Here is a 22,642-nt window from a genome sequence, read left to right on the forward strand (position 1 = left end):
AAATCTAGAATCATCAAGGAATGATTAAACCCTATTCAGTATGGCCTAAGTGTTTGTATAGTCATTATGAGTATACAATTTTTAAAAAATCTATGGACAATGGTGTAACTTTAAAGTCATTATCTGCATATTCAATTGCATAAGAATATTACGCTTCAGAACTAATGAATAAGCCTTACAACAATACCATACATGAATACTTTACTACAGTATTTTAAAGATAACAGTACAATCAATACACTTTCTAATATCAGAAATTCAAAGTTAAATTGAAAAACACATCTTCTATGGAATCTCATCCAACAGCACAGAGACATCCCCTACAAACTATCATCTCATCATTAAAAACAGAAAGGGAACCCCCACGAGCCCCACGTTCCCCTTCAGTTATCACCCAGTCCTCTCCTGCCTTCCCAGGGAATGTCCTCTGAGGGGCTGTTCACACTGATTCCCTGCAGCCCGGCTTCCCTGGGGACGTATTACTGAAACTACTTCCGGTCAAAGGCACTTGTCCTCATCTTAGCCTTTCGGCAGAGTTCCTCCGACACAGGTGAGAATCCTCTTGCTTTGGCCTGTGCACTATATGCTGCTGTTCTATTTCCAGAGAAGGTAATCACTGCTAATACGTCTTCAGCTAGAAATAAAGAATTTGTAGGTTTTACCTGCCACAACCTTGATCTCCTTCACTTAAACTGCTGTTGTCATTCCTGTGTAGGAGACCACCAGCCAGCGAGGCAGTCTTCGCAAATACACGTGAAGTCACAGATGCTTTTAATGTCCGTTTTCCACGTTCATTCTTTACTCCCTTCATGTGCAAGCCAGGACAGCTACTTTAAAACAATCCATAAAAAAGCCTATTTTTAAAATATAATTCTACTGATAAATTAAAAAAAAACCCAATTTTTGTAAAATTCCAACTCTTACCCATCTTCAATCATTTATTAATTCACAAAATGGTTAACAAGTGCCAACCATATGCAAGGAAACACAAATTCTTGCTTCAAAGACAGATTTACAATTATGATACAATGTGATACGCAAGAGCTGACATATGAAAGTAAAGTGAGCATGAGGAAGGCTTTACAGAAGAGGGGAAATAAACAGGAATCATGAGCAAAAGAGACAGGAGGAAATTATTCTACTTAAGAGATTAAGAGATTAGAATGTGAGCACAAAGATTAGGCACATGGCATTTAGGTGTGTCCTAGGAACCTGGAAGGAAGAGTACAAAATATATGGAAGCAAGTAGAGAGATGAGTCTGGGAAGAAATTCTGAACAACATCTAGGAAAAGAATAATTACCTACTGCTGAATACTGATATAGGCTTACCTATCAGAATCTCCTTTCTGCAGAGCAGGAAACCGCTGGTCATCAGTTTTTCCCCTCTTCCTCTGCTGAGTTAATCCTTCATGATAGCTGCCATCACATATGGTTTCTGATCCTTTCAGTTCACCACTTTTGCTCCTGTTCTCTTCTACTTCAACCTTCAGTGAAGGCTTCATACAAACGGTAATTATTACTTTATTCATTATAAAGACTTTGTTATCATTCACTTTATCATTTGACACAGAGTTTGCCCTGATTTCAATTGATTAAGGTATTTTTGTGCTTATTTTAATTTTTATCATTTCAAGTCATTGGAATGTTTGTAAATTCTGCTTCTTTCTGTTTGAGGAAAAGAAACAGAAATTCCAAAATTTCAAAAAGGACTTTCTGAATGTTGTGCTCTTACATCCACTCTTCCCCATGTGAATGGCACAGACAGAGAAATAGACAAAGGCATAAAATTTGTCCTCTTCTGTCTTTACCACCAAGATTTTGTATTAAACAGCCAGATTTAGAAGATGTCGAACCTTGGTGCTTCAGTAACAGAAAGGAAACATTCTTCTTTCTGTGCTAAAGCTATCCTTTCCCCACTACTTTTTATAATTCTTGTTTCATTTGGATCCTGGGGTATCAAAATGTGGTGTTTAATAAAACATATAAACCCATGTTTACCGAAAGGAGCAGAGTGAAACTGATGAATTGCCAGTTAGTGTGGAATTCTGCAGAAGGAATAATGCTTCCCAATTTCACATTCAATAACCATGGCCATTTTATAGCTAGATGGCATAGGAGTAATGAGTGATCTACCTTAGCCCCACTGTTTACTGAAAACGGGAACACAACCAAGAAAGGTTAAGTGATTTGTCCAAGTTCCCTAAAGCAGTATTCCCCAGCATTTTACGGTGTCAAAAGAGATGATACAATTCTGTAACACTAAATCTAATAAGCTACCAAATAAATACATCAAATTGATCAGATAAGTGTGACTTTGGCAAAGTTGGGGGCAGGGCTCATCTCCTTTTTCTATTAAAGGGGAACACCTTCAGATTTCCATCTTTAACACTCTTTGCACCTCACACAACAGAACACACACATTTTAAAAATGTATTACTAGAACTAAAAAAAATTCAGTGCATCTCAAAACTCAAGTTTCTCAAAACTCAAGTTTTCTCCTTTGGAGATAAATACTGAATTTTTTTTGCTGAGGGTTCATACTACCTATATGATAGAATCATACATGTCAAAACTTCCTACATTTTATTAAATAATATAATGTAAGTGTCTGCCTCAACAGAAACACCCGGAAGTGGTGACTCAAGAGTATGTGGGAGCACATGTATTCTTAAGAATATCTCAAAGTGGCCATGATGGAATTCTGTGTCCAGTGATCAGTAAAACAGAGAAGCCTGCACTCACTAACGCACAACACACGGATCAGTTTAGTGAGAGCACGTGCTTATATATCCCTTCTCTCAGTCACTGCTTCCTTCCCATTCTATGGATGTGCAACTTACATTTAAGCCAATAGATTAAAACAAAAAAACAAAACCCTTGAGCTTATTATATTTCTTAAGCTATTTCACTCGCATTTATTCCGGCTCAGAAGGTCACGTGGCACACAGCTGAATTACTTTCCCACTTCATACGAAAGACTGGCACAGAGACTTAGGTTGATTAAGGAACAAAACCCAGGAAAATGCTTCCCTGAGTTCCTGTTATTTAGATGGCAGAAATAGTCTGTTTCTACACAATTACATATTTAGATGACCCCGTTTTATACATAGGCTATTTTCCTAAGTGGAAAATCAGATCAAGTATGGATCAGAATGGAAGAGATTATTGATATAGAGAAAAAAAACAAGAGCAGTAGCAAAGGAACCTCTACCTCTTTTTGAAGCTGAATTTTCTTTTTCCAAAGCCAGGAATTCTACTTGTAACATGCCTACCTCATTGTTAAACCTTTCCATATCTTGGTGTAACTCTTTTAGATATACTTTGGATGTTCTGTTACCATTTGATGGAGAAGAACTCACATTTCCTAATTCAGGGTCCAAGATTTTAGAATTACTAGCACCGCAGTTATCTGCAAGCAATGGCTTCTGGAGCTGGTCTTGTATTGGTTTGGTTTTCTTACAAGTATTTGAAACAGCAGACATATTGTGACTTTCTATTTGAATCATGTGTTTCATCTCACTGGAGAGGTCAAGCCACAAACCAAAAAGGCTTTTTGGGTCACTTACCTGAGGTGCACGTCCAATGTCTGATTTCCAGTGAGTATTTTGGCTCCTTTTTGGTTTTCTTTTTGTAGCCAATTCTTGGTCTTCATTCACTGTAAATGGAACTCGGTTCCTTACTTCATTTTCTCTGTCATTACGAAAACTCTCCTTGGTTTTGTTAAAAACGTGTTCAGTGTCTGGCTTATCGTTTTCATCCAACTTATTTTCATTTAAATAAAGTTTTGAAGATGACTGGCAACCATACTTTCTTGACTCAGACTTGGAATAAGATGCAAAAACATTTTCAAGACTGGGCTCTTTGTGTTCAGAGACTGCCTGGAATCCTATAGAGACAGAGGCTCCAGGTGCATCCTTTTCCTCAAAATCAAATGTATTATCTGTCACGTTGGAAGGTAGTTCCTTTAAGTCACCATGTAGTTCAGAGTTGTCAGGTAGCGGCACTACCTTACGATGAAAAGTAATTTTGCCTTTTTCATGGATTTTACTCATTTTCTGGTTTGACTTCTTTGTGATAAATTCTGAATTATGTTTCCAGTCGAATTTGCCTTGTTTGACCCACATGTCCTCATGCTTCTCCACACAAGAATGTTTTGAAGATACAGGTACGTCCTTTCTGTCATTTTCCTTATTCACTTCTGGTTCTCTAGGCGTTTTTTGCAGATGCACAAGTGAAAGATTAATCTGGTTGATTTGATCTTCAGATTTCTTTTCTTTCACAGTACGTGCTTGTGAAACACATTTATCCTTAAGTAGTCAAGTACAGATAAAGAAAAATTAGAAAATAATTAAAATTTAACAAACTTCGTAATCTATGTTGGGCTACTCACAAACTAAGAAGTGAAACATAACTTGCCTTAGCCTTGAAATAGAAGAAAAACAGGAACTCAGAAACCTAACTTTGTCACTGTTTGTTTGAACTAAACAATTCACACGTGTTAAATCTACCAAGAATTAAGAGATTAGATTTTTAACATTACAAAGATTTCCTCACTAAAAAATATTTCACCTCTCGTACTTTAAATAGTGAGCCCCTCCAGTGCATGTAAAGATTTTTTTAAAGGACTAATAACTGGAGAATAAGCAAACTGTAAATTATTAGGTGCCAAAATCAATTAACATCAATCAGAAAGAGGAACAAATTCCTGAATTTTAATGCAAACGATATACTATGATAGTGATCTATCTCAATATGTATTCTCTGCATCCACTGAGTTCTGTTATACTCTAACATTCACTAGTGAGAGTGAATGAAAGCATTTTTAATAATATTTACTGGTTTCCTACCCTGAAATGAAATAAATTAGAAAGTTTTTGTTTCTTCCCTAACAATAAAGGTCCAACCCTGGAAGGTTTGATTCTCTTACTAGGCAGTTGGGTTGACTCTATGACCCCTATTCTCTCCCTGATTGTAGATTCTGAAATCGATTACATAGAGATCACAAGACAGAAGAAATCTTTCATCTTGGCATCAATGACTTGCAATTTGAAACTGCAAATTTTGGACCACTGGGAATGACTGTTCCTTACATGAAACTAACTCAGTGGCCATCACTGCTATATTATTTACAATTTCAACTGCTTATATCACATGATTTAATATTTGATATCACCTTCTTTATTATGTGTGGAAGTTATAAAAATGGAAGAAGTAAACAATACTCAGGAAGGTTTTTTGCCTCAATTCCAAGGATAAAGTTTAACTATAAATTGCTATCGATCCTAACAATACTTTAAGTTTTGTAATTAGATAAAATGCTATTCAAAACTAAATATTAAATAATTATTTATTGACTCTAAAAGTCTAGTCTGAAAGGCAATTTCTTTTGAATTTGAATAACTGTGTTATTAAAGCACAGAAAACAATATAAACCAGAAGTTTAAATTTACATTTTCACATACCTGTGAGAGGTTATTTTCACTCCCATCAAGTCTTTCTTGCTCTTCCTCAGATGCCCTTTGGAAGTCTGGGTCTGCTGAAAAATGAATATGCTTAGTTAAACTTCACTACTTAGAACAGCTAGATAAAAGGCATCATCTTTATAAAAACATAAACATTTCATCAATTGACAGTTTAAATTAAGCTTAATCTTTAGCTGGATATTTACTTCTTTAAGAACTACTTCTAACTATCTAAAACTTCAACAAACTATTTGGGAAATACTAGATGTTACCAGATAAAGGCATACAAACATCTCAAAGTTTCACTCACAAATTGATTCACCAGACATGAACAAAACAAAGAGAAATAAAACAAAATTTTAAAATACAGTAGAAATATACAAAGTCACGATAGACTCTATTCTCTCCTCCTAACAGTACCTTTTTAACAACATACCAAGCTTCAAGAGCAATGTTATTCATGGTTTCCAAAATTACGGTTACTTTTTATGCTTTTATCTTTCCTTAACCTGAAATGTTTCCCTCTATTGTTCTGACAAGTTCCTTTTCCTCTTTGAAGACTCAGCTGCTCTGTGAAGTCCTCCCTGATTGCAGCTGTCTTTCCACAGAGACACAGGGATCTCTTTCCTTGGAGCTACCTTGGTACCTCACAGATTTTTCTAGTGTGTCTTCACCAGCTGAACTGTAAACTATTTCTTTACATGTCTATCCTCTTTGCTCCCATGCTGTAGAGGACAAACTCTTAAAAGTATCTGTGTATAAACAGTATTTATTAGAAAAACTTTGAGTTTAGAGCTTGTAGTCACTACTATAGGAGATAACTGAGAATCTTTTGTAAATACAACATTAATTCTGCAGGTAAGGAAAGAAAAGATAAAACTATAGGAGCAGAAAAAATATTGTATGACATTACTACAGCTCTGATTATATCACTGATTAAGGCACTAAATTCATTGGTAAATAAAGTAGAACACATATTAGATATGGTTAATCAACAGACTGGGTATCCTAGAAGAATTAGAATTGATATCCCATATATTATTTTTAAGTGATAAAGCACTCCTTAAAAACCAATATCCTTTTCGACCCATCAATCCATTAAAAATAATAAAACAAGCTGATATACTGTGTGGACACAGTTAAGAAGGAGGTCCTGTGTAGCAAAATCCAATGACTGCCACTACTGCTGGGAAAGCCACTTCTAAAATACAGAAAGGCAGAGAATATACTAGAAATACTTTGATATTTAGTTGCAGAGGTGCTTTTTCAGTTACACTGACTATAGCTATAACAAATATTTATAAATTCAGAGCTAGGTAAAAATAAAGCTAAGAAACAATACTTTGAGAAGGGAATCTTTGGATGTCCACCTAGGTTTCCCAACTACTCACAAAGCTCTAGACATCATCCTCCTACCCACTCTCAGGAGTGTGCTAAATACTACTCAGAACGAACTTACTTTCACCTAATTCTCTTTGCTATTTAATATGTTGCTTTGGTCAGAGGATGAATGTAAATGTCATGCCAAAAGGTATTGTCTGGTTGTAGGTTGCATAAAAGGAGTAAACACAAAGGAGATCCTGCCACAAAATGATTTCTGCAAAGTCGGAGTGTGGTGAAGCCACGCACAGGTAGACTATGGCTAGTTCTCTATGCTGCTTTATTACCTTCTTTGCTGCTTCTCTTCTCTGGCAGCTGTGACTCACACAGGCCACGGAGCGCTGCATTTTCTGACAGAGACACGGCTCCAATATTCACCCGGTCTTTATCTACCAGGGTCGTCTGCCTCAGTTCTGTGGGTGCTGACTGGTTTGTGGTCACTGATTGTGATACCAACGGACATTTGTCAACTTTCAAATGCTTGGCTCTTTGACCAGCCTTATTATTGAGGCTCAGACTAGTAGAATCCCAGTCTGAAGAACCTGAAAACAAAGTTTCCACTTATTGGAATGTGAATAACAATACAAACTTTTACAAATTCTCTTCCCAGAGCAGCAGCCCCACGTCCGCAGCCCCACGCCCTCCTCTCCCCCAAACACACTGCTCCTTCCCAGCTGGTTGTACTTTACATGTCATTGCTGTTCATATAGGGAACCACTGTCTCTTTTTTCTAAGTTTAATTTTCTAGTATTACTAATTTGGATTCACTCATCACTCTCTATAAAACAGTCAATATTCAATAAGAGCTTTAGGAATAATTATGATTCTTCAACATATGAATTTTTTCATTAACAAAATGTATGTCTAACCAGCCATTTACTGGATGTTTAAATATGCATGACAGTATTGAGTCCTAGAGACGTGGGCTTTAAGAAAACTTTTACTGAATGGTACTACTTAAATTACAATGAGACAGTCTTTCCTCAATGTACCAATATCTTCAGAATTCTTACCTTAAGCCGTGGATAAACATCATAAATTTATATAAGAAAGGATAGCCTTGAGTGACTAATTTTTTCCATATAAAAATAGGGTAAATCTAGGTACAAACTAGGTCCAAAGAGTACAGAGTGCCACGAGACAGGAAATATATAACAAAAATGTTTTCCTTTTTTAAAAAGAATTAAGTTGTCAGATTCAAACTTTTTAAGACAAGTTAAAGAAAAAAAGGCAAGAAATGTATAAGTGAACTTTAAAGCCCACTTCATCACAAGGGCCCCTTTATTATTTCACACCCATGAACCCTGTTTAAAACAGCAGTTCTCAAGTGTCATCTGAGAAGCCCTGAAGCCCCATGTTCCCTCCACCTAGGGAGTCCAGGAGGTCAAAACTATTTTCACAATAATACTGAATGCTATTTTCATTCTCATTTTTTGTTAAGTGTGCAGTGGAGGTTTCCAGACACATGACATGTGGTAACATCATAGCTCTAATGGCTAATGGAATGTTTGTGTGTGCTTGTTTTTTAATTTTTCAGTTCTATTTTCTAATATACTAAACATCAATAGATACAACCCACTTAAAAGTTCTTCAGAATTCTCAATAATTTTTAATAGTATAAAAAATATCCTAAATCCAAAAACTTTTAGGATTATTGTTTTAAAAGATCGTATCTACCAAACATTAAGGTAGGACTAATTACTTCCATCATTTTTAATAATCAAAGACACCACACAGAGAGAGAGAGAGAGAGAGAGAGAGAGAGAGAGAGAGGGAGAGAGAGGGAGAGGGAGAGAGAGAGAGCATGCTAATCAAAACATCCAGTTGGCTTAAGACCTTTGGGCTAGGGAAATAACTCTGTGGTAGAGCACATGCTTAGCATGCACAAGGTTCTGGGTTCAATCCCTAGGACCTTCATTAATAAATAAATACAGAAATAAATAAATATCATCAATGTGATAGCACTAGATGAAATAAAGTGAAATATGACTGACATGTTAGCAAGTGAAGCTTTACCCTACATAAAGTTCAGAATTCAATTAAGCATTTTAAAACTCTGGAAAAATCTTAGAACCTAATAATCAATCTCTCAGAATCCCTGAGAAGTATAGGGACTCCAAGCTGAGCACTTTAGTCTCCCAGCATCAATAGAAACATCCAAGTCAAAGCTGACATTTTAAAAGTCTATTTCTTATGCTTATATATATTTTTCAAACATGGATACCAATAATAACATCTGCCGCATTTATGTCATCTTTCAATTAAATTTGAAGAAATAAAAGGAATTAGGAATAAGAAGACTGTACTCCTCTTCAGACTTAAATTTGTATTGCAAAATTTACCTGATTTGAATGTTTGTAAATTCTTCATTTCTCCTGTTTTATTAGGAACAGAATCTTTCACTCCAACTGCAGGCTGAATGGTTTTTGAAACAAACCGATTAATAATGTACATTTGATACAATCTGTAGTAATAATTCGGGGGGGGGTCTAGCTCAGTGATAGAGTGCCTGCTTAGCAGTGCATGAGGTCCTAAGCTAAATTCCCAGTACCCTCATTAAAAAAAAAAATCAAGATAAAAGTATAAAAGTTTTTACCTTCAAGTGAGGATATTTTTCAGTAGAATCTAAAAGCCAAAAGGGACACATAATCAATTATATGTAAATATGAAAGCCAACTATCCATTCACACAGTTAGTACTGAGTGCAATCCTCATGCTTGCTTTGGAAATGGACACGTTAGGTTTCGGTGTCTTGTTTTTCAGGGGCAGTTAGGACAGCAACAAGACAGAAACATGAGTCCATTATAGACACTCAATGAAGAGCAGGAATACAGGCTTAACAGAACATGCAGTTAAGATCTCAAAAGCACGATTATGTTTCAAGTGACTTATTTATAAAACAGAAACGTGCACATGTACCAGTGTGAACTTGCTGCCTGAGGAGGAGAAACGCGATCTCCAATCAGAGGAACAAGTCACGGCTCCAAGAAGACAAATGTGAAAGCTGACAGTAAAACGCAGCAGCACATCTTTCGTGTGCCTGACACCATGAGTCTACAAGTACTTATCATACTCTTCAATTCGTTCTGCGATTTAGGAAGTCCACAGCTGTGACGGCAGTCCATTTGTATGTGCAATTCACTTCTCGTCAGAGAAAGTGATATGAATTGATCGGCTTGGATACACACTTGTAGAATACTAGCTCATAAAAATATTTTTCCCATACCCACATGGGCTGTTGGTATGCCTACATTTCTTGGATCCTCTAGCCATCCAAGTTTCTTGATCCACTCATGCAAGAAAGAATGTATACTGAGTTTTCAATATTGAAATCTGGTGATCAAAAAAAATTTTAATTGCCACAGAATTATTAGATACTAAAAGTCTTTCATATTTCAAAACCTGTGCCGTATTCACTGAAAATAACAATGTTAGCATTTATGGAATGAACCCTATTAATTTCTTTTGTTTCCAAAATTAGTTTGGTTTGGTAAATCAGGCTAATGTTTACAAGGATTTTTGTGAAACAACTATCTTATCAAAAAATTAGGTATCCTGAAACAAACAAAAAAAAAGCAGTCAATGCTTCATATTCAAGTTAATCTCATTTGAATAACAAATACCAATACAACATATATCTTCGAAGCCTGATAGGAGGGGTGGCTGTGGTTTACCCCAATTCTAGGCCCCCTCCTGATTCCAGTATTCTCTGGAGTGGCAATGATCTAATCTGGCTTCAGTGCAAATACACTGACGCCATCGAAAGGAGTTCTCTCAAGTTACCTCCTCAATTCCAAAATCACCTACCTGCTGCCTTTTTTTCCTCCTTCCTTCCTTTCACTTTCCTCTTCAAAGGTACCTCTACATCTGTGGTCTTAATTCTTCCCCTTTTCTATTCTTTTGACGGACGATCCCCACCACTTCTTTTTCCTCTCTGCTTAGCAGCACTATCTTACATCTCTAATTTCTACTTCAACTCTTTGCCTCCCTCTGGCTATGAACGTGCTCAGAAAGAAAAACAAAATCATGCTTTTCCTTGTTGCTGTTGTCTTTAACTCCTCAGTGGCTCTTCTTCCAGACTCCCCTAAACACAAGTCTACCCTCTGAGTGTGATCTGAAGACCAGAAACAAGGGCATCACCTAAGAGCTTGTTAGAAACGCAGACCCACTGCTCAGAATGTGCGCTTTTCACTGGGTCCCCAGGTGACTAAAATTTGAGAAACTCCAGTCTATACCGAGTCTGCTTCTACAGCACTCGGACTTAACTCACCCCTCTGAAATCCAGCCGCATGCGTCTCACTGTAACACTTCCCCAAAAGCTGCATCAGGAGTTGCAGACTTTTCAGGGGACTCTTTACCAGGCTCCAGCTCCCCTGACCTCCCCGGAAGGCACCCTGCTCTCTTCCTCTTTCCCACTCTTCTGTTGGCCTATGAGACACCATCCTATAAGGCAGCAACACGCTGCATGACACAAAGGTCCAGACATTGACAGCTGACCACACACGCCTGTGCTCACCCACGGCAGGCACACCCAGCTCTGCGTGATCAGGTACCGCCGTCCTCGCCGCCTTCCTAATGGTCGGGGAGACGAGGGAGTGAGACATCCTGCTGTGCTTCCCGGACAAGCTTTGGTGCTGGAAGCAGCTCACTTCATACCCGTCTCATTTCAAACACTCTTCTCTTCCTTCTTCTAAAGAACTATTCTACATTACCAACTCCTGCCAAGGACCCCCCCCCTTTTTCCTTCATTTACTCCCCTCCTCTCTACCTCCCTCATTCTTCACTCCCTCCTTCCCTCCTCCTGGTTTCCTGACTGTCCTCAGGTCACAGAGCATCTTGAAAGAAAGCTAACAACTGAGCTCCTTAAACAGCATTCTAGTTTAATCTCTTGCTGACACCTGGTAAGATATACAATTTACTTCCTTTTCTCCTCTTTTTTCTCACTATATGTTCAACAGGTGATTTTCTTTGGCTGAGAGAATAGATCCAAATCCATGTTTTAAATCAACGTTCTGTAAAATGACTTTTTTTAAATAAAATACAGTACTTACTTTCTATTTGTCCATTTAATGTATTTTTTTCTCCTCGACCTGCAGCTCCAGATAAATTATCAACACAGTTCAGAAGTTGAATCTCAGAGATACTCTGTTAAAATTAATATTAATAATGAATTACATAAAGATTTCCTGATCCCTTTCTAAGAAAATACCTGCGTTTCCTACCTTATTATTCTTTTTTTAATTTCCTACTTTAAAAGCAATTAGACTCGAAAACAAAATAAGCATATCCTGGAAACCCAAACATTTAAATAGAAAATTTCATATACACTCTTCAGATCAAGTCTATCTTTTATCTTCAGTTGGCTTTTGACTCTGTAAACTGAGCATGGAAATCTAGAGCAAATATTTTCACAGACAAAATACTGACTTACATGCAGATTTCAACAAAGAATTAACTTCAAAACACCTAATTCCATTTTGCATTCCTCGACAAAAGAAGAGGACGTTTGAAAAAAATATGTATTTTTATATGTGTAACTGAATTGCTTTGCAGTACACTTGAAGCTAACATTATAAACTGACTACACTTCAATAAAAAATACAATTAAAAATATACATATTTAAATATTCTTTAATAAATGTGCTATAAATTTAAAATGTTTCTTAGTACACATATTGTGTTTAGTATTAAAATAACACACATGGCATGAAAACAAGCCTTCGAGTCTGTCATGTTGAGTATTAACAGAACACTGTGGAAACTGCTACGTTTCAGTAAACAAAGGCTTAGCAGAATCTAACTATTATTTGATAAAACTTTTATTGATAGGGAAAATAGTTGAATAAAGTACCAAAGTAGAAAGAAAAACATTTGTTTAAATTAACAGCAGAAAAATTTTAAATGTAGCTATGCAGCTCTTCAAAAAAGTACCATAAGCTTTACTTTAACAAGGGAAGAATAAGAACACTGTTTAGCGACCACCCGCATGTGCCAGGCCCTTATGATGCACATTCTCTCTTCTCTACACACAGCAATAACAGTGATTCTAAGGACGGTTACCCACTCACTGCTTCCTGGCCACTCCAAGATGCTGGAGCACCGTGATGAGCAGACGGGACCCGCTGTTCTGTCTGGAACATCCCTCCCCTGGACCTTTGTGTGACTGGCTCCTTCCTGTCCATCATCTGGCAGCTTTGGTCACACTCAGCTCTTTTCTGACTACCTAAATTCCACCCTTACTCCACCCCCGTCCTAACTACAAACTCCCCCACTGTTGTCTAACCTAACGCTCTCCACGTTCCTTATGTGAAGGACTTACTGTCCCTGATAAAGGGTTCCTGTTTATTTGTTCTTCTGTTCCTGCCACTACAGCCTAACCCCTCAACTGCTACATTCAGTGTCTAACTGCCTGGTGCATAGCTGGTGTTCAGGAACAGGAATTTATTTAAGGTCAAAACGTCTAAATTCCCCAGAGGGCTTCAAGTACCAAAGCACTATATACCTATCGGAGATGTCCGATAATAGTCTACCGACACTCAACATAGCCCAAATGAGAAATCCCCGCGCCCACTCTAACTTTCCCATTTTATTGTCCTTCAGATTTTAAAAAAGTGTCCTCAGAATTTCACTAGGTCCCTAGTGGCCACTGTGCTCATTCTCTTACATTTCTATAGCACCCTTTACAGTTGACAACGTGTTTTCACATTTGTTACCAGTTTTGTTCATGACACATAACCTGAGAGGTAGGTATCAGTACCATGTTTTTGAACGAGGTCACTGACATTCAAATAAGTCAGACAAGTTTTTCTAAGATCCCACAGTGGGTCAGAACCAGGATGCTACGTCTGCTGACTTCAAATACAGTGCTGTGCCACTAGGCAGGAGCTGCCGAGATCCAAGAGTTCAGGCTCTTCTTACCTCTTTCCATGGCTGTCACCTTGGAATAGGTCATCACTACCCTGCACTTAGCTTCCTTCAAGTCCGGTCGCCATAGAGGTACTCAGTGCACGCTATTTTCCCTACCCAAAATGCGCTGTCCTCAGTAAAACATCACTAAACCAAACTGCTGGTATTTTAACCCCACATATTTATTACTATTCCCCATGCTTTTGCTTCTCCTGAAATGTTCATTGCAGATCTACTTGACAATCCAAATATAATAGTACTTTCAAGTCACAGGCACTGGGCACTGTCTTTTCAAGGACAAAGTGGTTAAACAAACAAAAACACCGTGTTTTTTTTTTTTAGTACAACCTGTTTCTCTCTCAATCTCACTAGGAGTTTTACACATTAATTTATAACAAAGAAACAAACATCTGGTCACAGGCTGACCAAGAATTATTTTTAGTTTTTAGAAAAGGTAACTTCAGAACCCAAACCGATTCCCTGTGACTTCTAAGCCTTGGCTTTTGCACTACATACACCAGTTTCATTATGTGAGTCTGGAAAATTAACAGAAGTGCACTCTGCAGTGGTATGACATGTAGCACGGAATGACTTTACTAAGTGTGGGTTAAAATGAGGAAAAAATTTTGCTGGGAAAATGCAGAAGTGAGAAAGTGAAGTCAGAACATCCCTCCATTTATGTTTTAATATCACGCAATGCTTATATCTGAAAATAATAATAGAAGGCAGCACCTCAGAATCCAAGGGTGATTTGACATCTTCCTTTTCTTCTAATCCTAAAGCTGAAGTTGCGCCTACAAAATGCAGTCACGAATACATTAATGAGAACACATACCACTGGGAAGTTTAAATATATATATAAGTCTATCTTGATTCATGAATATGTCAATAAATTAAAGTGGCAGAAAAGAATTTCAGAAGGTTGAAGCATTTTCTGGAAGAAAACTTGGTCGTAGTTGGGGTATTTATGAAAGAAGACGGCAAAAGAAAAACACTTAAGAAATGGATATCATATTTGGATCTACACACTTTAGATTTTTAACACTAGCTTTTTTGTTTTTTTAATGGTGGCACTGGGAATTGAACCCAGGACCTCGTGCATGCTAGGCATGCGCTCTCCCATTGAGCTATACCCTCCCCCCTCCAACCACATTAGTTTTAAACAGAGAAGAAAATCAATAGATGCTCACTGACTTACCACCTCTGTCACTTTTGTGTACTCCATCAACAGAAATCAATTTGCTATGATCTACTTGCTCCTTTACAACACTGTTGATAGTCCGAGTGCCATTCTCTTTTCCCCCAGTTTTCGGCTTTGTTGTTTCTTCCTATAAAAACAAAACAAAATGTAACAAAAACCCAACTTCAGAAAACATCATATTCCTACACTTGGTCATTCAGTCAGGAAGACAACATATATTTACTGTATGCATCAGATCATAGGCATTACCCTGGGAGAAGCTGGCAATCTACATAAAAGACAGATTCTGCTCTATATTCTAGGGGAGGTAGAGACACATGAAAATGAATCAACACAGACAAGTATCATTCAACAGCTCTACACCTGCAGTGAACAGACACAGTAAGGGCACAAAGGAGAGAAGAGACTTGCTGCATGTCAATAGCTCCAGGAACGCTGGGAAGACAAGACTGTGTCTTAAAAGACAGACCCAGTGCAAAGAGCAGATGTGAAGGGGGTTCTAAAAAGGGCAGCCTGAGCCGAAGGTCGAGGTGTGAAACAGCATGAGAAGTCACATGGAAAACTAGAACTCAGTTACTGGGGACGGAATGGAGAGACAAAATTTGCTGGATTAAATATAAGACATCACTTCATCAATTTAAATGTGAGGATTTCTAAAAAAAGAAACAACTTCAAGTTAAAACTAACTTCCATTGGGAACTATATTCAATATCTCACAAACAACTACAATGGAAAAGAAAGAAAAAGAATTAGATATATACATAGGTATGTATAACCAGATCACTTTACTGCACACCTGTAACTCATATAATACTGTACAACAACTACATTAGAATTAAAAAACAAACTTCTATAACCAAAAAAAAAAGGTGAGGATCAAATTTTCTTTCTGCTGTTCATAAAATCAGCTATATGTCCTTCAGAAGAGTCTGAGCACTTTTTTCCATGAGCTGACTTTTCCTTCTCTTAATTTGAATTTGAGATAATTTCTATCATAATTTGTACTATAGAGTTCCTGCTCTCACTTAACCCCACTATTTCTGCTGTTTTTTTTGTATAATCATCTCTCTCATTTTGACACTCATTTATCTTGTCCTTATTAGATGAATCTTTCCCCTTTGTACCCCTGCCCATCTTCATATTCATCCAGCCATTCTTTCCAGTTGCTTTCTTATTTTTTCTTTTCTTAATGGCATATTTGAGAACTGTTTATTGCCACCAACCTTTACAAATCTCAGTCCTGCACGTGTACCTCTCTTGTTATCACACTGTTTTCTATTGTGATCTTGAGGACTTCCATTCCTGTGTAGGATCCTTTTCATCCCCATGAGAATCAGGGGGACGGTAAGTGAAAAAGCACAGGAAGGAAAAGTTAAAAACAAAACGACTTACCTCTGTAACACCAAGGACTGCTGAAGATGTGAGAGGTTCCGGTGCTGGGAAGGCAGGATGAGAAAAGCCTGAAACTTCACTTGATGGTTGGGAAAAGGTTCTAACCGCATCTTCATTTTCATTATTAGAATTATTGTCCTCAAAGAAGGTGCTAGTTCCTGGTTTCAAAACACCATCTTCTGCCTCTGCTGTAGTGAAAACAAGGTATGGTAGATGGAATTATCTGTAATTTCTCATCAGTGAAAACACAAAAAGACAGTCTTCAAATAACTTACTGTTTATCATGGGTTCTTCCCAGGCCTGAATTAGCTTTGCGAATCTTGGATGCCGGACTTTCTAGAGAAGAAAATAGCAGCTTTAAGAACAACAAATACGAAATTGAAAAAAGTAACTGTAACATTCCCCATTCCTAGATGATCTAACACAAAGAGTGCTGGCTTTGGAGTCATTCAGATATGGATTCAAGTCCTGGGTCTGTCAGTTACCAACCTACATCTTCTCATGGGGTGAGGATGAGAGATGACCTCAGGGGTAACAAAATGTTACTTTCTTTACCCCTCATTGATTATTATACAAACACTATGGTATCCATTAGATGACTTTCTTGACCAAAATGATCTAGAACAAAAACTTATCCCTCATAGTTTACAGTCCTATTGAAAAAACTAACATTAAGAAATTTAAAGTAATTGTTATATTTTGAAATATGCTTGCATGATTTATATATGTGTGAATGATCTCTCATGGGGGAAATAAGAGAGTTTACTTTTTAGCAGTTTCTTATTTGGATGAGTTAGAACAACAAACAGTATAAGCTACTTCTATTCCATTCGCCAAAAAGCTAAAGACAAATGATTGTTCAAATTCAGTTACTTCTAAGAAAGAGGAATAAAAACAAAACTAATTCTGAGGGGCAATGACTCATGAGTGAAAGCCACACACATAGTAAACAGAAAACTGTCACTAAATATGTTCACAGAGGCAGAGTGAGATGGACTGAAAGAACAGACACTGAAGAAGTGTTTTCTGCAAAGAAATATTAGCTTTGGGACAAACCATTAAAAAAAAAAAGTGGGGAGGAGGAAGAAAAGAAAAAATGAGACATGACTAGTCAAGTACAAACTTAAGGCAAGAAAAAAGGAAAATGTAAGTATAACAAGGCATGTGGAGAAATATATATATTTTAGCATTTATATATAATAGATCAGGAATGTATCAGTATTGTTAGGGATATACCATGAGTGAAAGCCTCTGTTTTACCTTTTTATTATATATATAAAATATATGAATTATATATGCAAGTATATATATTCTTCAACAAATTTTATAAAAATATCAAAATACAACATATATGAAACATATATATAAAACAAAGGCCTTTGTTCATAGTGTATCCCCAATAATGCTGACCTGTATTACTCTACAACTGTTTGTTTGTAAATACTACTATAAGTGAGAGTTAAATTTTGTCACTCTCAGTCACTCAATTGAACATGGTCGTCTCTCACTACCTGAACGCTGCAAATTATTACTAGAGAGAGAGAAAAATAGATTTTAGAAAGTTCCTAACATATCAAATTTCCACCTAGACAAAGAACTGGTAATCAGGATTCTAAGGATAATATATAGCTTGAAAAGATATATTTAATGGAACATGAGAGGGGGCTAAAAGAAGGTTAAAAAGTTTTCATCTCAAATTCTAAGCTCACAGTTGGTGGATACTGAAAAACAGACTGTAACCTTTTCCTACTTATCATATACTTCTTATCTACTTCCTTGGCATTTATGACATACTTCCTCTCATAACAACTGAACTTTTACAGCCTAAATAAAGGGAAGAGAAATTTAAGTCATATTTTTAAAATTTGAATAGATTTCACTATGACATAGTACGCATATTATATTACCTGTACCATCAAACAGATTTCATTATGATAGAGTGTGCATGTTACAGTACGTGCAGCATGATGCAGAATTCCATGTCTCTTCATGCATTCACATTCAAAAAATAATAAAATGCTTCTTACATTTAAGACCTCATTCTTGGTGCTCCAGGAAATGCACAATTATGTTCCCTAATCTCTAGCGGTGTATACTGATGCAGGGGCTATAAGATGAATATGTAAATAACTATACTACAAACTGTCTGAAACTTGAAATTTTAGAATGGGACACGAGGACTGGACATACTTTTTAAAACTGTAATACAAAAGAATTCTGAAATAGGTTTCATCATATGGTTGTTATTAAGAGTCTACTTTTAAAGCTGGATGTTATTTTAGGAAAAACATGTATTCTTCAGTTAGATGCAGAGTTTTGAATATACTTGTAATGGGATAATTTAGAAAACACAGAGGAATCTCTTTATAATATGGATTTTGAGAAACAGAATTTTAATTTCTAAATTTCTAGAATTTCAACTATTATTTTAGTCTTAATGCAGAACCAGAGATAGAAATAAAGTAAAAAAAAAAAAAAAAACAAAAACAAAAAACAAAAAAAAACCCTCTTTCCTCACAACTCTGATACCAAAATAAAAAGTGTCCAAGGGGGGAAAAAAAAAGATACATGCTACGTAAGTTTTGGAACTGAAAGGCCCCAGGAAGAGGCCATGATTATCACAGTAAGTAGCTGTGTGCACTGAAGATGTCCCTGAGGCACGAGTATTATACAAGTGCTGTCAGTGTGGTTTGAAAGTCAAAGAATCCTTAGCCTTGGCCAAGCTTCACACCTCCTCTGTTGTGGGAAACCTTTCCACAATACAATTTTCCTGTCACGATCTATTTTCTAGTCCATTTTGCTTCAGCCTCATCTTCAGTATTTATCAAAGTAAAAAAAAAAAAAAGAAAAGAAAAAAACAACCTGCCATATTTTCATAAAATAGTTTACTCTGACCAACTTTCTCATACAAACATAAAACAATGATAAGCAGAACACTGCTAAATTTTAAGAGTAAATACTACACAGAACTAAATTCAGAGCAGAAAAATTAATTTCACAAGAAAACACTTTTCCTTGGGAGCAAGATCTAAGTTACCATCTGATGGAGGCCGTGAATCATCAATATCATGTTTGGGTGAAATACTTTGGAGAAAAATACACATCAAAAATGAGTGAGTTCATTTCTTTAAACAAACAAGTCACACAAGTCTATGCTGAGGGATGAGAAAGCAGATTTGGGAGCCAGGCTGCCTGATGGTTAAGTCACAGATCAACTACTTGTTAACCATGGAATCATGGGTCAACTAGTCAACCTCCTTAAACTACAGTTGCCTAATTAACTACAAGTAAGCTATAACAGCACAGCTACTCTGCAAAGCTGTTGTGGGGACTGTATGAGGTAACAAATGCTAAGTACATAATACGGTGTCTAACCCACAGTAGGACACTCAAGAAGCCTTGTTTCTTTTCTCTGTGTTCCCTTAGTCAACATGTAATTTTTAAAAATCCATAAAATCCTACCTGCTTACAGAGATGTCTTCAAACCTCGGTGCAACCTTAATCACTGAAATCTCTATTAAAGAAGAAAGTAAAATAGTTTATACAGGCAATAGAAAAACACGGAATATTAAAAGTATAAGACCAATGTTTTTGTTAAAAAGCATTCCATTGGGACCACACCTGGAGACTACACACTTGAGTGAATACTGGTATACTCCTGGTAGGTAATTAATGCATAAAAACCACTTCCCCTCCTTTATATTTATCAAAAAAAAGAGGGTGTTTATCCAAATTTGATATTTTAAAGTGAACTGCTGTTTTCAAGGACCAAAATCCCAACCAAACTTTATGAGACTCACAAAAGAATGATAATCATTAGTAGAATCAGTATCATAAACTGACAGTGTCAAGCTTACATAGCGTGGTGTTTCTGGACGACACCCACGGGACAAACCCACCCCACCATTTGGCTTTGTCAGCCTCGTGTTATCTGGGCACGGTCATCCCTATTCGCTCACATACGGTCTAGGGCTGCTTTCACACTGCAATGGCAGACATGAGTGGATGTGACAGACATCACATGGCCTAAAATATTGACTCTCTGGCCCTTTACAGAAAAAGCTTGTGCATCCCTGCTTTATGTCATAACAGGAAACCCTAAGACTCAAATCGAATCTTCTTACTCTTCTGCTCAACATTCTTCACTGAATCCATGCAGCTGCCATTGCTGGTTCCCAACTCGACAAACACTTCTTCTTCGTTGTCCTTGCTGGACAATTGCAACTTTTCTTGGATATTTTCTGCCCCAGGATGAGAAGAAGGTAAACTCTCCTTAGCTGCAGAAAGAGAAATGATTGTTTTACGGTCATCACAGTAACTGCATTTCCTTTCCCAGTGGCTGCTTTAGGAATGAGCATGTGAAGTAGCCCAGCCAATAAGATGCTAGGGGAAGTCTACGGAAGCGTCTGTTTCCTTCCTAGTTACAGAAAACATGCAGAGAGAAGCAGCCCTCCTCGCCTGCGGATATTGTCATGTGAGAAGATGATGCTTGGAGCTGCTGCTAATCAGCAGACCAGGAAAGGTGACATCAAACACTAGCAGCCTCACAGCTGAAGGAGGGACAGCATCTGGGATCCTGATTTCATCACCGAACCTTCTAAACAATCCTGACTCCTGTTGCTGTAGCCACTGTTACTTAGGGCTCCTATTATTATTTGCAGCTAAAAGCATTCTGACAAATTTCCCAAGGTCTACAGCAGACCTCCTCCTTTCTATACTACTAGAAAGGCTTTCAGAAGCATGCCTGAGCTAGGTAGTCACCTCGTTCCCAATCATTCCTACAGCATCCTTTCTGCACCAACAAAATGAAACTCATAGATCCCGCAAAGTTCACTGGCACATCTTAGCCTTTGCACCGCTGTCCTTTCTGCCAAATGTAATCTTCAAAGATGTTCCACCCACCAAACACTGCCCTTCTGCCTCCTTCCCTGGCAAACTTCTACTCGCTCTGCATGGCTTACCTGACATCCTACACACTTTTAAAAAACTTCTTTCCTCACCATGGACTTGAAGTATTTGGCACATGTTAAATACCAATAAAAAATACATAAAGACAGTTACAAAGTCCTCGTGTGCTCTGGGACACAGTAAGCAGAATAAAGTAAAGCCAATCATAAAAATGGTGATGACAGTAACAAGCTCCCAGAGGCCAGGAACTGTGCTTTTGACCTGTTTGCATTCTGTAACGTCAGAGTGGTGCTTACTACCTAAAACACACTTGATAGTCATCTGTTAAGTGGATGAATTAACAGATAAGAATGTTTTCTTTGAAAGTCCTGTTAAAAAAAAACAGACATTAACCAGGGGCAACTCTGTTGTGTTATGAGCACCTTGAAGACCAAAACTCTGTCTTTTCCATCTTTGTATTTCCTACAACAGAAGTTCTTTGCTTGATCAAGGTCTACCAAGTTAAAGGTGCCCTCATACAGTTCAGACTGAACAGCACGCGAGGGGTCACACCTAGGCAACAGTCGTCTTTTTTTTTATGTGAAGCACTTCTGTGCTTTTATTACAATTTGTTGAGTCCTGAGTTGTGCTATTTGAATACTTATTATAACAATCCTTCAACTAATGGCAATAGAAAACCTTGTTCTAACAAAATATAGTTTCATGACAAGTATCCCCAAAAAAGAAAACATCTGACTCTCATGAAGGCAGCATATCTCATTGTTTGCACTTCTGAGGAATGAAATTGGTGAGAGAACCCTTGTTCGTGTAATGATGTGAAAAGTAACCAGTGCTTCTCAACAAGGCACGGCTTTCCTGACTTCTGCCCTATCACTAGGTACCTTTAAAAAAAAATCTCTTATTAGTATGCTGCACACTGGCCCAGCTGTGCAGTTCTAATTGTTGGCCATTTGTTTACAGCACCGGGAAGGTATTGCCGAGCTCCCAGTTTTAAAGACAATCACTTTTTAGTGAGACTAATCACTATGCAATAACTAGCATTCATTTACCCAATGTAATCCATTTGCTGTAAAAATTAAAGATCCAGTTCTGTAACAAGGCCAACTTGTTATAATGTTACAGGAAATGTACAACAAAGTAAAAAAAAACCTGTTTTTCATATCTACACAAAGATACAATATGGGATTTAAGGGGCCATGATTAAACAAATGAATTTCTTTTAAGACAATATTGTCTCAGATTTTAAATTACCTACAATTAACTTCTTAAATACTTCTGAATACTAGACCATTAAGAAAAAATTAATTAAAAAAATAAAAACATACATGAAATTTACACACTGGCTTTCATCACTGCCCTTTCATTATCAAAATTTCCTCAATCTTACTTCCG

The 22,642-nt window shown here is 37.1% G+C and overlaps 1 protein-coding gene across 6 annotated transcripts in view; it reads right to left on the reverse strand.

Annotated features, from left to right (window-relative positions):
* Positions 1-22,642, reverse strand: part of LOC141575456 (ankyrin repeat domain-containing protein 26-like) — a 50,092-nt gene that overhangs the window by 25,903 nt on the left and 1,547 nt on the right. For 2 of the 6 annotated variants that reach the window (XM_074354659.1, XM_074354655.1), the window contains exons 2-15: positions 20,467-20,619; positions 19,805-19,856; positions 16,618-16,678; positions 16,343-16,530; positions 14,948-15,077; positions 14,482-14,543; positions 11,895-11,988; positions 9,440-9,468; positions 9,186-9,258; positions 7,131-7,385; positions 5,464-5,537; positions 3,568-4,308; positions 1,331-1,497; positions 663-830 (exon numbers count right to left, since the gene is read on the reverse strand). In XM_074354659.1, the coding sequence (XP_074210760.1) occupies positions 663-830; positions 1,331-1,497; positions 3,568-4,308; positions 5,464-5,537; positions 7,131-7,385; positions 9,186-9,258; positions 9,440-9,468; positions 11,895-11,988; positions 14,482-14,543; positions 14,948-15,077; positions 16,343-16,530; positions 16,618-16,627 (1,991 nt within the window). In that variant the 5' untranslated portion in view covers positions 16,628-16,678; positions 19,805-19,856; positions 20,467-20,619. Of the gene's footprint in view, positions 1-662; positions 831-1,330; positions 1,498-3,567; positions 4,309-5,463; positions 5,538-7,130; positions 7,386-9,185; positions 9,259-9,439; positions 9,469-9,762; positions 10,177-11,894; positions 11,989-14,481; positions 14,544-14,947; positions 15,078-16,342; positions 16,531-16,617; positions 16,679-19,804; positions 19,857-20,466; positions 20,620-22,642 lie in introns of those variants that run through there. The other 4 variants (XM_074354657.1, XM_074354658.1, XM_074354656.1 and 1 more) reach the window with 4 other exon arrangements.

This window comes from Camelus bactrianus, chromosome 28 (assembly GCF_048773025.1).
Source record: "Camelus bactrianus isolate YW-2024 breed Bactrian camel chromosome 28, ASM4877302v1, whole genome shotgun sequence".
NCBI classification, from domain to species: domain Eukaryota; kingdom Metazoa; phylum Chordata; class Mammalia; order Artiodactyla; family Camelidae; genus Camelus; species Camelus bactrianus.